This window comes from Microtus pennsylvanicus, chromosome 17 (assembly GCF_037038515.1).
Source record: "Microtus pennsylvanicus isolate mMicPen1 chromosome 17, mMicPen1.hap1, whole genome shotgun sequence".
Lineage (NCBI taxonomy): Eukaryota > Metazoa > Chordata > Mammalia > Rodentia > Cricetidae > Microtus > Microtus pennsylvanicus.
Genome location: NC_134595.1, coordinates 37,854,955 through 37,871,865, shown reverse-complemented (window position 1 = coordinate 37,871,865; position 16,911 = coordinate 37,854,955). Strand labels below are relative to the sequence as shown.

The window sequence follows — 16,911 nt, the reverse complement described above, 5'->3', positions numbered from 1 at the left end:
AGATTTTTAGGTTAAATAAGAGGCAAGTCACAGTCAGTCAGTGATGCACTCCTTTAATTCCAGCACTTGGGAGTCAGAGGCAGGCCGATCTCTGAATCTGAAGCCAGCCTGGTCTACAGAGCAAGTACCAGGGTTATACAGAGAAACCGTGTCTCAAAAAAGCAAAAAAAAAAAAAAAAAAAAAGGAGGGGGGAGCAAGTCAAGTGATATGTAATCATAAACAGTTTTAAGGATTAAAATACTTGTTGCAACTCTTGCAATCAATACTGCCTGACTCATCAGCTCTCCGTAGATGGCCACCCCAAACTGATACTATTTTAGATATTGAGATTGTTATTTAAAGAAGTGAAAAGGGTACTGAACAGTGTAAAATATACAGATATGTTCAAAATAAGTATTCCAGCTTTGCTGTCCAGTGTGGTAGCCACCAGCCAACTCTAACTATTGAGCATTTTGAAATTTACATGGTCTGAATTGAGAAACTGAACGTAAAATACCCTGGGCTGGAGAGATGGTTCAGTGGTAAGAATTCAGTTCCCAACACACACATATTAGGTGGCTCACAACTGTCTGTAACACCAGATCCAGGAGATGGGATACCCACCCCTGACTTCCACCAGTACCCGTATGCACATAGAGCACACACACACACACACACACACACACACACAAATAAAAATCTTTTTGTTTGTTTTTTCTTTGAGACAGGGTTTCTTTGTGTAGCCTTGGTTGTCCTGGAACTAGCTTTGTAGACCAGGCTGGTCTCAGACTCACAGAGAACTGCCTGTCTCTGCCTCTCGAGCGCTGGAATTAAGGGTGTGCACCACCACCCAGCCAAAAATAATAATAATATAATATTAAAAATAAGATATACTGCTTAGTATGGAAGCCCACTCTTTTAATCCCTGGGGAGGCAGGCAGATCTCTGAGAGCTTAAGTCCAGCCTGGTCTACATAGCAATTTCCTAGCCAGCCAGAGCTTCATAGTGAGGCCGTGTATAAAAAGCTAACTAAGGGGGCTGGAGAGATGGCTCAGTGGTTAAGAGCATTGCCTGCTCTTCCAAAGGTCCTGAGTTCAATTCCTGGCAACCACATGGTGGCTCACAACCATCTGTAATGAGGTCTGGTGCCCTCTTCTGGCCTGCAGACATACACACAGACAGAATATTGTATACATAATAAATAAATAAATATTTTTTAAAAAGCTAACTAACTAACTAAAACTAACTAGCAAGGTGAGTAAATTATGGAGACGAAGTCAGTAGTGTTCCTCTATTGTTCCTGCTTCGGTTCCTGCCTCCAGATTCCTGCCTTAACTTCCTGCCCTGACTTTCCTGGGAGTTGTAAGATGAACGCTTTCTTTTCTAAGTTGCTCCTTGGTCATGGTGTCTCTCGCAGCAGTAGAAGGCAAGCTAAAACACTGGGTAATGTCACGTGTGGCCACGGGAGAACATGGCCGCACAAACCTTATCCCAGAACCCTTGCATGTGGTCTCTTGAGCGGTCCTTCAGGTCACTGAGCAAAGCTCTGGACCTTGTGTTCAGCCTTCCTTATGGTGCCACCTGAGAGCGCTGGTCAGAATAAAGATCACACCTCTCCTCCTTCTCGACTCCGGTGAGTCTCCTCCATCAACCCTCTTCTTCACGTTCTTCCTCTGCTGCCCTCCCAGCTCTGGACTCGTATTGTTGGGAATTTCTGACTTGGCAAGATGCTCATCCGGGCAAACTCCGGCCACACCATGAGGCCCAGAGAAAGCGGAGACTACACTATAAACGATGGGTCATTCCTGAGTGCCAGCACCCTGGCGAGCAGCAGTGTCACTACCCAGGTGAGCCTCTGCTCAGGACGGTGGCTCCAGCATGGCAAGACCATGTGGGGCGTTGTGACAGGGTGGCAGGGTGAGAATCTGAGCGACTGACTAGCCCATACACACTCAGGCACCCACCCTCCCGAGGCGGACCCCTGGGAAGACTAGAGTACAGGCGGGCGCTGGGAACTGACCCGGTCCTCTGCCCGAGCACAAGCGCTGTTAACTTCCGAGCTCTCTCTCCAATCCTGCTGAGCATTTATTGATGTCGATAACCCGAGGTTTCATTCACTGTCCTTGACTATGTATTGTATTAGTAGTGCGTGCACGCATTTTTGTTTTTTGGTGTGTGTGTGTGTGTACTCGTCTATGTGGGCTTGGTGGAAGCCAGAAGTTACTATCAGGTGTCTTCCCCTCTCACTCCCCACCTTACATTTTGAGAGGTTCTCTCAAACTAGGGCTTGTCAGTTTGACTAGACTGTCTAGCCCTGGGATCTGCCTGTCTCCAAATCCCCAGCCCTCACCCCTCCCCAGTACTAGGGTTATAGGCACATGCCACTGCAATCAACTTTTACATGCGTGCTGGGGACCTGAACCCAGTTCCTCATGTTTGCCCAGTATGCAAACTCAGTTCCCCAGTTTGTCCCCTAAGCCTGAGCCCCCTGATTGAGCACTAGAGCGTCTCCTTATTTTCTGTCGAATCCTGTCTGATGCACTAACTGATGTTGATAAGGGATTGCTTTTCCTCATCTGTACCTCCTTCCTCCATAGCAATCAGGGAAAGAAAGTATATTGGCCATCCAACGTTCTTAGTAAATATTGAAACTGAGACTATAACCTCCAGAGAGAAGGAATTTGTATGTCTTCTTCACCATCCTAGCCCCAGCCCCTCGCACAGTGCCTGGCACACGGCAATCAACAAATGTTTACTGATTGAATGGCCCCATCTTGTGCTATGCAGCAACAAACAAATGATAACTGGTCAAAGATAAAAAGGCAGTGAGTTGAGTGTTCATGACGATGACCGTGGCAGAAAGAGGTGTCCAGTTTACCCATCCTCCACTGTACTACCTAAGGGGTCCAGCCCTCCTCTCTCCTCAGCTAGTAAGTGATAAGGATCAATGAAAGAAGTGATGTGTTTGGTTTTCCTGTTACAGTCAGGGAAACGCTGGCACACTGAGTCTTAAGTTGCACTTAAGCTGGCCTAGGAGGGCTTGGTGGGAGTCGGTCACAGGCCACTTGGCTCCTTCCTCTGCTCCGTTAGCCAGCTGAAGGTCTGGAGAAGGGGCTGTGGAATGTCCTGCATTGCTCCGTTAGCCAGTTGAAGGTCTGGAGAAGGGGCTGTGGAATGTCCTGCATTCTGGGGAAATGCCTGGGGTGGACGATTCAGGATAGGAAGGCTTCTGGGAAGCAGGGCAGGTTGAGAAAGAGAAGGAAGCGAAGGCTCCTGAGGAAGGGTGTCTGAGGATGCCCAAGGGACAGAACCCAGCAGCCAAGACCTCCATCTGCAAACCTGATGGAGTAGTTGGACAGGGCAGCTCAGGTAAGGCCTCATTGCTGGGACTTCAATGACCAAACATTTGCAGTGACTTTGGATGTGATGATGCCAGACTCAATTTTCTCCCTAGTCCACACCCCAGAGTAAGAGATGACATCATCCCTTAAGTGCTAAAAGTGGGATGAAAATGGGGCATTTTCGTCTGTTTTCTGAGTTTTAGCCTCCTATTCCCGCTAATTGGCTTTGCCTCTTCCCCTTTTCCTGCTGCCTAAACAGCTAACAAGTTCCCTGGACAGGAAGATATGCATCACCAAGAAACGAAATGACGGGAAGAAGAGGGTGGTCTGGGGCATCGAGGTTGCCGAGGAGTTGCAGTGGAAAGGCTGGGAGCTGGGCAAGGAGACCACGAGGAACCTGGTTCTGAAAAATCTCTCTTTGAAAATCCAGAAGATAAAATACAGGTACCAGAACGAGGGACCCAGAACCTGAGCCCTCAAGCCCCCGAAGTGGGTTCTTCTTAAAAAGAAAACAAAACAACCTCTAAAAACTCACCAGTTCTGAAGAACGTCCAAAACACACGCAGTGTGAGGGAGCCCAGAGGCAACACCTAGCGGGGCCTACATTATGGGACCTTCCTCCCCACAGAGAACCATCCTGCCTCCTGATGTAATATTCCCTTGCTGTCTCCAAACGGATTTGCCATGCATGTTGGCATTCTTAAATGATATAGCTTGGTTTACCTTATGAACTTTAAGTGAAAGTGTACGAGATGCTTTTGAAACCTTGATTTGTCTTTCTGTATACACCTCCAGGTCGTGAAGGTATTCCCCTGGAGCATTTTCCTAAAGAGACTTTCTAATTGTTCTTTTACCTATAAGGAATTGCTTTTTGTGAATGGTTTGATGATATATTTCCTCGACTGAGTGTCCGATTTTCTCAGCACCATTTATGGAAGCCTTTAGTGGCCTCCTTGCCACTGGCATACTGATTGCTGATGTGTTGATGTGTGGCTGGGGTCGGCTCTGTGCACCTGATCTGCTAGTGTAATCCTGGCTTAACTGCTGCAGCCTGAATTAATTAGTTGAATTTACAGGAAACTTGATATCTGGCTCTGTGAATCCTCCACCTTCTCAAGATTGACTGTTGTTCTTATCCCTTTGAATGTTCTTCAAACTTAAAATCAGATCAGTACACACACACACACACACACACACACACACCTATATTTTGTGTGTGATAGTGGGATTTGACTGATTATAAAAATCAATTTGGGGCATTACACGCTACAGTACTGAGTCCTCCTACATCTGATTCTCAAGTTCTGGGATTATAAGCTTGTGTCACCGTGTCCAGCTATATGTAATGTGCTTAAAGTTGTTTTCATTTTTTGTTTGTTGATAGTTTTTTGAAGACTGTTGATTTCTTGTTTGCTTTGAGCTAGGTTCTTACTCTATATCCGTGCCTGACAAAGAACTCCCTACATGGACCAGGCTGGCCTAGAACCCGCGGCAGCACCAGCTGGATAGGCGTTCTAACATTTTAAAAAGTTGTTTTTATTTATGTGCATATATGTGTATGTCTGCATGTGTGTACATGCATGTGTGTATATGCATGTGTGTACATGCATGTGTGGATGGGTGACCCTGAGACCAGAAGAGGGCGTTAGATCTCCTAGAACTGAAGTTAGATGCAGTTGTGAGCTACCATGTGGGTACTGGAAACCAAATTTGGGTCCTGTGAAGGAGCAGCAAGTGATCTTAACTACTGAGCCATCTCTCCAACACCTAACATTTTTTAATTGGGATATCATTTGTTTTGTCTTTTCCCTATTTTTTATCTATCAGTTATATCAACTGACTTTCTGCATTATTTCTGGATAATTTCAATATTATTATGCTTTTTTACTAATATTTTGTTTCTGAAATTAGTCTGTAGTTTTCTCTCTGCCTATGTCAGGTTTTAATAATAACATACGGTTGTTTCAGAGACTACATTGGGACTGTTTCTGTATTATCTGAAGGAGGTTAAAACTGAAACTGTCGGGATGGAGAGAGGAATCAGCCATTAAGAGCACTGGCTGCCCTGAGAGGTTCTGAGTTCAATTCCCAGCAACCACATGGTGGCTCACAACCATCTATAGCTGGATCTGACGCCCTCTTCTGACATGTAGGCATTCATGCAGACAGAGCAATCATACATGGGAAACAAAAGAAACAAACAAACAGAAAACTGGAACCATCTTTCCTCTCCTGTTAAGTCAGAACAGCCTATCCATACCGCTCTCCATGGCTGTCATCTTCAGCAGAGATGCAGGTCTCAATGAAGGCCTGCAGGAGTAGGAGGAGTAGAGAGCCCGCTCTGGGGGCACAAACCTGCAGGATTGGGAATTCAAGGCTCCCTGTAGTGAGTTTGAGGCCAATCTGTGCTACACAAGAGCCTGTCTCAAAAAATAAAAGGAGTCTCCAGAGCGAGTTGCAGGACAGGCTCCAAAGCCACATAGAAACCCTGTCTTGAAAAACAAAAATAAATAAATAAAATTAAAAGGAAGAGGAAGAGCTTAGGTCCCCTTGCAATCCAGCCCCCTGTTGAGCTTCCTCAATCTTCCAGCTTTGGCTCTGAGCCCTGCTCTGCATGCCCATCGCCTGGCTCTTCTCTGCAGGCCTCCCAAGACCAAGTTCTTCATCACCATCATCCCTCAGCCCATCTTCCTGAGCCCAGGCATAACCCTCGCACTCCCCATCATCTTCCGACCTCTAGAAGAGGTAAGGCCTGCTGGAGCAGCAATGCAGTGTGGGAAGGGGCAAGAGAACAGAGACCTCAGGTGGGAGGGCTGTCCGAGCAGCAGGGATTTCCCCACACACCTGTACAGCCTGCATTTGGGAAACAGAGGCAGCTGGTTTTCTCTGGGTGAGGGGCCATCCTGGTCTACATAACAAGTTCCAGCCAGTCAAAATGAAATCCTGTCTCAGAGAAAAAAAAGTCAATCAAACAAACAAACAAAATATACAGCTTAGGGAGACTCCTAAAGGGGCTCAGATCTTGATCTCACCCAATAGAAGGGTGTTCCCCCCCTGGGTATGGGCTCATAAAGGCTGTAATTATCACCAGCAAGCTCCAGATTCCTTAGTCTCTTGATCCTGCAAAAACTTCCTCAGAATTTTTTTGTGAAACTCTTGTCTTTGAGGATCGTTACATTGAGTGATAGTCTCACTGTGTGGCCCAGATTACCCTGAAGCCTCTAGGCTCAAGTGATCCTCCTGTGGCCATGCCAGACAGCCACAGTTACAGGGGTATGCCGTTGTATCTGGCTTTTGGGGATTCCTTGATTCCCTCAAAAGTGGGCCTTTTCTCTCAGAGGCTAAGGCAACACAAGAGTTCAGGAAGTTCTGACACAGTGGGCTACAGCCCAGCCCACTTTCTGGGGATTATTAGAGGAATGGCTTAGTGAGGGTGGGATGGATGATCCCGAGTTTTACCTGGGTACCACACGCTCGCTCGCTCAATGCTGACTGCCTCTGCCTCCTGCCCTGCAGAAGGAATACACGGACCAGCTGTGGCTTGAGAAAGAAGAAGGGGTGTTCTGTGTGTCTCTGAAGGCCACCTTGCCCTGCTGCAAGCTAGTCTGCCCAACATCTCTGCAACTGCCCATATGTGCCATTGGGGACACAGCGGAGACTTGGTTCTGTCTGAGCAATGTGGGGTGAGGAGGAAGGGCGCAGGGAAACAGCAGCCTCTGGGAGGAGAGCTGTAGGGAGCAGAGGAGACAAGCGTATGCCCGAGGGGGCAAAACCCCAGGACCTGACCTACCCCCTCACCCTTAGGGACCTGCCCACCTTCTTCACCTGGGAAGTCCCAAACCCATTCCAGATACTTCCCAGCACGGGGTTATTGGAGCCAGGCCTGGGTTGTAGAGTCAAAGTGACCTTTGAGCCCCTCATAGCTGTCATCCATGAAGTCGAGGCACTGTGCTGGTATGGAAAGGGCACCAAGCAGAAGAGCAGCATACAGATCCAGGCTGCAGGTGAGCCTGACTTCCCATCTGTCCCCAGAGACCTACAGCCCTCCCTGGGTTTCAGACCTCAGTGTGCCCCCACAAGTCCCCACTAGCCTCTTGTCCCTTCACCTGCCCTGGCTTAGCCTTCTATCAAGTCACAGACAGCCCCTCCCGGTGGTGGGCAGGGGACCAGGACATATGTCCTATAGGGACTGTCCAGCTGGGGCTATAGAGGCCCTGAGGGACTCCCCTCCAGACACCCCATCTCTGCCCCAGCTAAATGTGCACAGCTGCTGGTGAGCATAAAGCACAAGCAGTCGGAGGACCAGGATGCCAAGGGCTTCCAGAAGGTGCTGCACTTCGGTTCTGTCTCCGTGGGCTGCACCGTGGAGCGGCAGATCAGGCTGTACAATCCATCCATGGTGTGCACTGGGAAGGGGTGGGCAAGCGGGAATGGGCAGGACTCAGGGACCTCGAGCCTCGGTATGCGTATAACCTCTCCTCGCTCCTCTCTACCCTCAAGCCCAAAGCCTTGCACAGTTGTGTCTTGTCTATTGATACAAACACAGGACACACACGTGTGTGTCAACAGCCATCAGCCGGTGTTCCTCTCTCTCCTGTCAGCTGAGGCTGGGCTCAGGTGCCCTGTAGGCCCCTGAGTGTCCTGACCCCAGGTCTAAGGCTAGCCCTCATACTACCTTTGGGTGAAGAAAAAAGATGCCCCCCCCCGCCACTTTGGGCAGCCTTGTGATGGGACACACAGCTTGGCCCCTTTGTCCTGGTGTTACCTGTTGCTCACACAGGCCGGACTGGATACCTGTTGTCCCCGATCCCTCATGTGGCTTCCTCAGTATGATGTACAGACTGCCCTGTCCAAACTTGTGACTAGAACCTTTCCTCCCCGCAACTCCTGACCCTACAGGTTAACGCCCCCTTCAAGATTGAAATGTCTGAAGACATGCTGACCAAAGACCATGCCTTCTCATGCTCCGTGGGCCAAGGTATTGTGCCCCCAGGAGAGAAGAAATGTCTGTCGGTGTTCTTCCACCCCAAAACCTCGGACAGCAAAGCCATAGACTACTTCTCCATTGTGCCTTCTGGTTGTGCCTCCCAAACTGTGCTCCAAGTCGTTGGTCTCTGTAAAGGTAATGGCCATCCCAGGAGGCTGTACTCCCCCAGAACATGAGCTTCCCACGAGGGATGTCAAGGGAGTCTGCTCCAGAGAGACCTTTGCTTCCTGGTCCCTCTGCCTAGGTGTCTGCTGTCCCCTGGTGGCCATGTGGGGAAGCTTTATGGACACCTGGTGATGCCATCTCTCCACACAGTGATGATGGAACTCAGGAGTTTTCAGGAGCCCTGGCCTTATCCAGCCTGGCCATCTGGCTCTAGGGAGCACCTCATCCCAGGAATGGGACCGCTTACGAAAGCTCCGTTGAGGCTGTCACCCCAGCCCCCACAAGGCAACAGGGTCCTCTCACAAGGCCCCATCTCCTCTGCCTAGGTCCTGATGTATGTCTGCAGCACCACTGCGTCAACTTCAGCTGGGTCCAGCTCGGGGAGCACTCAGAGCAGACCCTGTGGATCGAGAACCAGTCGGACTGCTTGGCTTACTTCCAGTTTGACATTGACTGCCAGGAGAGTGTCTTCAGCATCAGACCCACCTTCGGAAGCCTGGCAGGCAAGACCCGAATGACCCTGCACTGTGCCTACCAGCCCACACACCCGATCATCTGCTTCCGGAGGGTGGCCTGTCTCATCCACCACCAGGTGAGTGACGGAGAAGGGACCAGGATGGGGATAAGGGAGAGGCCATAAAACGAAGGCAAGGCTTGGTGGGCAGCCCCCTCTTTTCAGAACATCTAAGGCTGTCTGCCAGGGCGAGCTTAGAGGCGGAGCATGGCCCGGGTGCACGAAAGCTCACTAACCCAGGTGGGAATGCCCAGTTTGCCTTGGGCTCTGCTGCTGCTGCTGCCATTGCTGTCAACAGGCTGGGAAGGGGAGCTTTGGCCACCACCCCACAGCATGTGCAGGGTGAAGACTCCAGCTAGAACCCCAAGCCAGCCCCTTGGGCATGTGATGTGCAGTATCTGGAACAGTGACAGCGTTGAGACTGAGCTGTAGCCCCTTCTCTTCAGCTGGGCTCTGGGCTGCACCCCTCTACCTGGGGGGGGGGGGGAGTTCTCTGCCCAAATCTCACAAATGCCGCAAGAGCTCTGGGAGGCCTTGGAGTGAAAGGGTAGAACAGACCTGGGTTTTTGCCACCCCCACCATGGGCAGAGCTAAATGCTAGTCTGGTAGGCTCTTGATTGACACTGACACACAGGGAGAATGCCCAGGAAACATGGGAAGTGGGGGGGGGCAAACAACAGCCGAGCATCCTTTCTTCAGGATGAGATGCTCCTCTTGACTTGCTCTGGAGTCCCACTGTCTCCTCAACCAGCAGGCAGCTCTCAGGATGCTCTCCTGACCAACCGCCCTTCAGCCTCTGCTCCTGTCTTTCCTGTGACCACCCCCACCTCCCCTTGCCCCACCACCATGTTCTGTCTCACACGGACAAACGTCACCATGTGATGTCGACTTTGGTGTCACAGGACCCACTGTTTCTGGACCTGATTGGGACCTGCCACTCAGACAACACCAAGCCAGTCATTCTGAAGCCTCAGCACCTCACCTGGTACCGAACACACCTGGCTCGGGGCTTGACGCTTTACCCTCCTGATATCCTGGCTGCCATGCTAAAAGAGAAAAGGCTGGAACGGGATGAGAATGGGGCCCTCATGTTGCCTACTGCGGTATGTGGGGTGCCAGACATTCCAGCTCCCAGGGAGGCAGGCTGCTCTTTCCAGGTCCCCGGTCCCTTCCCTGGCAGACATTGAGTAGGCCTGTGTCCCACACCGCTGTAGCTGGGGATAACTGGCAGGGAGAGCCTGCAGTCTTTTCTGGAAAGGAGGGAACAGCAAGAAGTCAGCAGCAAGAGGAATGATATTTGAACCCTGTCCCAGTCTCTCCCTGTGCAGGACCTGGAGGACTTGCCAGCCCCGAAGTACCCCCAGATCCCACCCATGATGGAGTACTTTTTTGACGGCACCAGGGACCTGGCTGTCTTTCCCCCAGCTGTCAGTCTAGAGCCTTTTGATGTGGACTTTGGTGCCTGTCCTGGGCCTAAGGCCCCCAACCCTATTCCCTTGTGCCTGAGGAACCATACCAAGGGCAAGATCACCGTGGTCTGGACTCGCAGATCTGATTGCCCTTTCTGGGTGACCCCGGAAACTAGTGATGTGCCCCCACTCAAGTCCATAGCCCTGCGCCTGCACTTCCAGCCAGCCTCCCCCAACTGCCTCTACGCTGTGGAGCTGGAAGCCTTTGCTCTTTATAAGGTATGTGCACACAGATGAACAGGGGGGACGAGGTCCCTCCCTGTGTTTATAAGGTATGTGCACACAGATGAACAGGGGGGACGAGGTCCCTCCCTGTGTTTATAAGGTATGTGCACACAGATGAACAGGGGGGACGAGGTCCCTCCCTGTGTTTATAAGGTATGTGCACACAGATGAACAGGGGGGACGAGGTCCCTCCCTGTGTTTATAAGGTATGTGCACACAGATGAACAGGGGGGACGAGGTCCCTCCCTGTGTTTATAAGGTATGTGCACACAGATGAACGTGGGGGACGAGGTCCCTCCCTGTGTTTATAAGGTATGTGCACACAGATGAACAGGGGGGACGAGGTCCCTCCCTGTGTTTATAAGGTATGTGCACACAGATGAACAGGGGGGACGAGGTCCCTCCCTGTGTTTATAAGGTATGTGCACACAGATGAACGTGGGGGACGAGGTCCCTCCCTGTGTTTATAAGGTATGTGCACACAGATGAACAGGGGGGACGAGGTCCCTCCCTGTGTTTATAAGGTATGTGCACACAGATGAACAGGGGGGACGAGGTCCCTCCCTGTGTTTATAAGGTATGTGCACACAGATGAACGTGGGGGACGAGGTCCCTCCCTGTGTTTATAAGGTATGTGCACACAGATGAACAGGGGGGACGAGGTCCCTCCCTGTGTTTATAAGGTATGTGCACACAGATGAACAGGGGGGACGAGGTCCCTCCCTGTGTTTATAAGGTATGTGCACACAGATGAACAGGGGGGACGAGGTCCCTCCCTGTGTTTATAAGGTATGTGCACACAGATGAACGTGGGGGACGAGGTCCCTCCCTGTGTTTATAAGGTATGTGCACACAGATGAACAGGGGGGACGAGGTCCCTCCCTGTGTTTATAAGGTATGTGCACACAGATGAACAGGGGGGACGAGGTCCCTCCCTGTGTTTATAAGGTATGTGCACACAGATGAACAGTGGGAACGAGGTCCCTGCCTGTGTTTATAAGGTATGTGCACACAGATGAACAGGGGGGACGAGGTCCCTCCCTGGAGCCTGAAGAGCAGAGTCTAGTCACAAGGATGACAGGGGCCACAGGTACCATCCTCCCCAGGCTGGCTTCTCTTGTTTTTCCTTGGCTGGACAGTGCCCTCTACTGGTTCGATCCTCCCGGACTCATGGCCTGACACCGCCCTCCTGATCCCCACTTTTACGTGTCTTCCTCCGTCCCCTCCCCCCAAGGAAGAACTCAGCTAGGCTCAAGCACTTTGGAAAAACTTAGTTAGTACCTAGACAGGAAATCCCTGGGGGTCTTAAGGCTTCTAGTCCTTGAAGGAAGTATTCCAAAGGAAATGACCATTTTTAGTTGGTAGTTTGTGTTTTGGGCTGTTTTTCACAGATAGGGTTTCTGTCACTATGTAGTCAGGGCTGGCCTCGACTCATTTCAGCCTTTCTGCCTCAGCCTTAAAACATGGTTGTGGTACTTTGTTTTGTTTTTGTAGAGACGATCTTGTCTAGTGCAGACTGGCCTTGAATTTGCTGTACAGCCAAGGATGACTTTGAACCCCTGGCCTTCCTGCTCCCCTTTTCTGAGTACTGAAATTGCAGATATGAAATACCACACTCAGTCAGTTTGGTGCTGGGGACCAAGCCCAAGGCTTGATGCATGATAGGCAAGCACTCTGCCAACTAAACTATACTCTCAGCCTCTGTTCTTCTCTTTCTTTCTTCCTTCCTTCCTTCCTGACAGGAAAGTCAGATATGACCAGTGAACACCTGAAATATGGTGGTCCAAGTAGAGATGTGTATCAAATATGCCCAAATTTCACAGATTTAATATGCAAACACCTCAGTAAAAGCTTTTATAACGATTGCATGATAACGTGATTGGAGTTTGGAACTGTTAAGTTTAATAAAACATATTATTGAAATCAATTTCACATGTTTTTTTTTTAAACATGGCCGCCAAAACATTCAAACTTGCATCTTCAGCCAGAATCTGTGGCTCGTGTTATATTCCCATTGGCCAGCGCTGTTCTGGGCTGGTCCTAAAGAATGAATGCTGTTTCCCATCTCAGCCTGTTTCCCTTCCACAGAGTGTGCAGAAAGCCAGTTAGAGGCTCCAGCAGAAGGGGTGGGACATGGCTGTTCCCCGCAGTCTCCCTCCAACCTCCTCTCTTGTGCCCAACGTAGGATACCTGCAGCACAGGGCAGGGAGGGGCAAGGTGGGTCGGACTGAGCTCTGAATTTCCTCATGGCCTGGCCCCTGCAGGTCCTTCAGAGCTACAGCAATATTGAGGAGGACTGCACAGTGGCCCCATCCTGGTGTCTGAAGGTCCAAGCTCGAGGACACAGCTATTACGCTGCCTTAGAGCACCACATCCCCCAGTATTCCCTGGATGCACCCAAGGTGAGCACGGCCCCAACAACAGGGGAGCAGGATGAGGGTTTTCCTTTCTAATGGCCTCAGTAATACATCCCCATGGCCACCCTGGCCATCTGAGGGATCTAGGCCAATGAGTAGCTTGCTCTTGGACCTTGGTCTCAGCATAAGAACAGTTTAGCAATTGGGCACCAGCCCTTCTCCACTCCTTCTGGAACCTTCACCTGGTCCTCCACACTTTCCACCTCCTTCATTTGTCCTGCTCACTGGGCACCTGCTGGCTCCCAAGCCCTAGACTGGACCCTCGGGGTAAACCAGTCCAAAGCATGAGAGTTGGAATTGCTAGACCACTTCCCAGATAGACCTTGGGGACATTGTCTACCTGGGAGGTGTGGATGACACAGGACTGAAAAGTGTATGGCCAAGTGTCCAGAACCCAGTTCTGCTGTCCCTTCCCAGGTTCTGGCTCTATGTCAATTTTTCACTAGTTATTTTGTTTCTGGGAAGGGCACCACTTTGAAACAATGGCATGAGACCATCCTGCTTTCTCCACCAGCCACACTTCTGCTTGCCAATCCCAAGCCTCCTTAATATCCATTTTGAGGCCACCCCTTCCTAAAACAAAGCTCTCCTTGATGCTAAAGGGTGTCTTCTCCGATGCCTTTGGTCCCTCGCCAGCTCCTCACAGTGTGACTTGATGCCTTCCCACAGTCTAGTAGCAGCCCGCATGGCTTCCATATTGACTCACATGAACTCGCCGGCACAGAGGGATAGGAACTTGGACCAGGAATAATGGGCCTTGTGTTGTGCAGTCTGTTTAGCTTTCAGCCTACTTGTGGCCATATCCAAGCTGGCTAAGAAGTGGTTAGGAGCTGGGACTATTGGGGTTGATCCCCTTCTGACACCGGCGTGAGAATCACCTAGAAAGAGTACTCCACTCTTCTGAATAAGGATGGATGAAAGTAACACTCCAAAGTTTGACTGGAAATCACAGATAAAAGCAGTTCCTCCTCTAAGCTTGAGGACCAGTCTTACAGGCCCGACTTTCTCTGGGACCTGGGACCACTATATCCCTGTGTGTGGAGGGCTTTGGAGGACAGGAGTATTCTTTGGTGGCAGGCTGTAGCCCCCCTTAATTCCCAGGAATTCTTTTCTGGTTGGGCTGTGTGCAGAGATCTTAGGTTTCCTTGGAGACAGCATCATCCAAACCCGAGTGTCCCTGGATGTGTATCGAGGGGTGGAGACCTGAGGAAGGGTCCCTTTCCCTCTTATCCCCAACTCCCAGATGTTCCCAGCAGTGTCTTCTGGGGAGCCTTCCTACAGAAGTCTGCTTTTGGTCAACAAAGGTCCCATGCTGTTGACCTTCAGCCTGACTCCCAACAGCAGCTCAGACATTACCCTGAGGCCCTCCTCAGGCCTTGTGGCTCCTGGGGCCCACCAGGTCTTCCTTATCAGCACGTACCCCAAGGGCACCTCGTGGAAGCAGCACATTTTCTACCTGCAATTCAACTTTTACCCGCAGTATCTCAAGGTAGGAAGTAGGGATGGGGAGGCTGGGTCCTTAGGCCTTAATATTTTTAGGGTCCCTACCAAAGTAGTTTGTGGGTGTGGTTGGGGAACATTTCTCTAGTAAATGTTCATCCATGACAACTCTACTGCTCCTTGGTGTGTTGGGGCCATGGAATCTGGGGCGGGGTAGGGGGAAGCTGCAGAAACCCCAGACTCATACTGCAGGTAGTGGAGCGCTGTTTGCAGCCAGTCCATGGACAGCACTGGATAACAGACCCAATCCGACCCCATGAAAAACTAATACATCTTCTCTTGGTCCCTGAGAGTTTAATGTTTGTGTTTTAAAGACAGTATATCACTATATAGGCCAGACTGGTCTTGGACTCAAGGCAATCCTCCTGCCTCACCTAGAGCTGGGATTTCAGGAGTGATCCACCACACCTGGCTCTGGGTTCTTTTTTTTTTTTTTTTTTTTTGGTTTTTCGAGACAGGGTTTCTCTGTGGTTTTGGAGCCTGTCCTGGAACTAGCTCTTGTAGACCAGGCTGGTCTGGCTCTGGGTTCTTCAAGGTGGAAGGCAGCTTTGTCAGTCCCCGTCCAAGGGTGAAAATCTACACAGCTATGCCTAAACAAACAAGCCAAAAGGTCATGGCACTATCCTTCCTTCCCCTGGCTCAGGAAGTGAGCATGCAGAGCAGAGAGGAGCCCCTGCAGCTAAACCTGGACACCCGCAAATGCATCTTCTTCAAGCCTACCTGGGTGGGCTGTTCCTCCACCAGCGACTTCACCTTTCACAACCCCTCACGGCTGCCCCTAGAGTTCGAATGGAGAGTCTCTCAGCAGCACCAAAAGATGCTGGCGGTCCAGCCCTCCAAGGGCATCATCCATCCTAATGAGAACCTTGTGAGTGCCTGGACCCCAATGCCAAGGGTAGATGAGAGGATACCTGCCCTTTCCGTTGCCATCTCTTGTGGTTCTCATGGCCTGTAATGTATACCTACCTAAACAATTTGTAGTCATGTCCCCTCCCCTGAGGTGTAGTAGGTTTTAATAATACCTTCCTCACCCCCATCTTACAGGAAATTGAGACTCAGGGGAAGGGTATTTAATTAAGATACAGATTAGGAGTGCGGAGTTGGGACTGAACGCCGCATTAGTGATGTCAGGGTCCCAACATGGCTAAACTTAATCGTTCATGGCACCCAAGCAGTAAGATTCCTGGCATGTGGTTTGGATCAGCTGTGTGACAGCTGGGTATGGTCCAAATGGGTGACTCTCTCAACTAGGGCTGAGAAAGGAGACACCCAGATGTTCCAGATCAGTACGAAAGGGGAACCCAAATTGGCACCTAAAACAACAAACTTTGTCCCTAGTCTGAGGTAGGTCAGACTCAGAGCAGTAACTACCAATACTTGGTATCCATAAACACCCAGGGAAATGAGAGCCTAAGAGATTCCACAGATGTAGAAACTCACTTGAGTTTCTGCCCCAGCCCCCGTCACCAGGTATCTGACCCTGGTCCAGCTATTCCACTTCTCTGAGACTCCAGTTTCTATCAAAATGAGTCTTCCCTGTCATGGAGATGTAGGATTGAGGGGCTTTCGGAGATGAGATAATGTGTGTGCAAAGTACTCGGCACTCAGAAAAAAAACGGGCAGATGGGAAGTGGTGTCAAACTTTGGTAATGGGACCTCCTGCAGCCAAAAGGCAGCCCGGGAGGGGGCGTCCTGGACACGTGCATGCAAGAGTGAGTCACTTCTGTGATCCCAGACGCTGACATGGATCTTCAGCCCTTTGGAGGAGACCAAGTACCTGTTCCGAGTGGGGATGTGGGTCTGGGAAGCCAGACAGTCCCAAAAGACCAATTCCCGAGCCACCGTGCACTACTGGATTCGGCTGGTGGGCATGGGCGTTACCGGATGCCTCTCTGTGAGTGGAGACGCTGGTGGGGGTGGAGCCAGGGCCCGGGTGGGAAGGAAAGTCCCAGGTGCCCAGCCTTAAGAAGGCAGGGTACAAGGTGTGGATCTGTCTTTCCTTGGGGAATGCTCTGAAGGCTAGGGGTTGGGGAGCCGCCCGGCAGCTGGCTGTCTCTGATCTCAGGCAAAGCCAAAGGAGCTGGACTTTGGGAACGTGCTGGTGAACAGCCGGGAGGTCAAGTCTTTGGTGCTCCTGAACGACGGCAACTGCACCCTCTATTACCGCCTGGTCCTGGAGCAGCAGGGGCCCAAGGACTTCAACAATGACCCCTGTGGTACTGAGGCCTGGGCTGGGTCTGGGGTCAGGGAGGAGTGTGTCTGTGTGTCTGTGTGTCCTTAAAACAGATAACCCACATATGGTGTGGGTCGGAC

General features: G+C 50.8%; 1 protein-coding gene across 1 annotated transcript in view; it reads left to right on the top strand.

Moving 5' to 3' along the window:
* The window catches only part of Cfap65 (cilia and flagella associated protein 65), a 33,931-nt gene that overhangs the window by 967 nt on the left and 16,053 nt on the right, over window positions 1-16,911 (top strand). Inside the window, exons 2-16 of the mRNA XM_075951365.1 lie at window positions 1,669-1,827; window positions 3,581-3,765; window positions 5,964-6,066; window positions 6,838-7,004; window positions 7,126-7,325; window positions 7,575-7,720; window positions 8,221-8,443; window positions 8,800-9,065; window positions 9,890-10,090; window positions 10,301-10,675; window positions 12,946-13,083; window positions 14,342-14,587; window positions 15,242-15,466; window positions 16,334-16,492; window positions 16,664-16,814. Coding sequence (XP_075807480.1) covers window positions 1,708-1,827; window positions 3,581-3,765; window positions 5,964-6,066; window positions 6,838-7,004; window positions 7,126-7,325; window positions 7,575-7,720; window positions 8,221-8,443; window positions 8,800-9,065; window positions 9,890-10,090; window positions 10,301-10,675; window positions 12,946-13,083; window positions 14,342-14,587; window positions 15,242-15,466; window positions 16,334-16,492; window positions 16,664-16,814 — 2,905 coding nt within the window. The 5' untranslated portion in view covers window positions 1,669-1,707. The remainder of the gene's footprint in view (window positions 1-1,668; window positions 1,828-3,580; window positions 3,766-5,963; window positions 6,067-6,837; window positions 7,005-7,125; window positions 7,326-7,574; window positions 7,721-8,220; window positions 8,444-8,799; window positions 9,066-9,889; window positions 10,091-10,300; window positions 10,676-12,945; window positions 13,084-14,341; window positions 14,588-15,241; window positions 15,467-16,333; window positions 16,493-16,663; window positions 16,815-16,911) is intronic.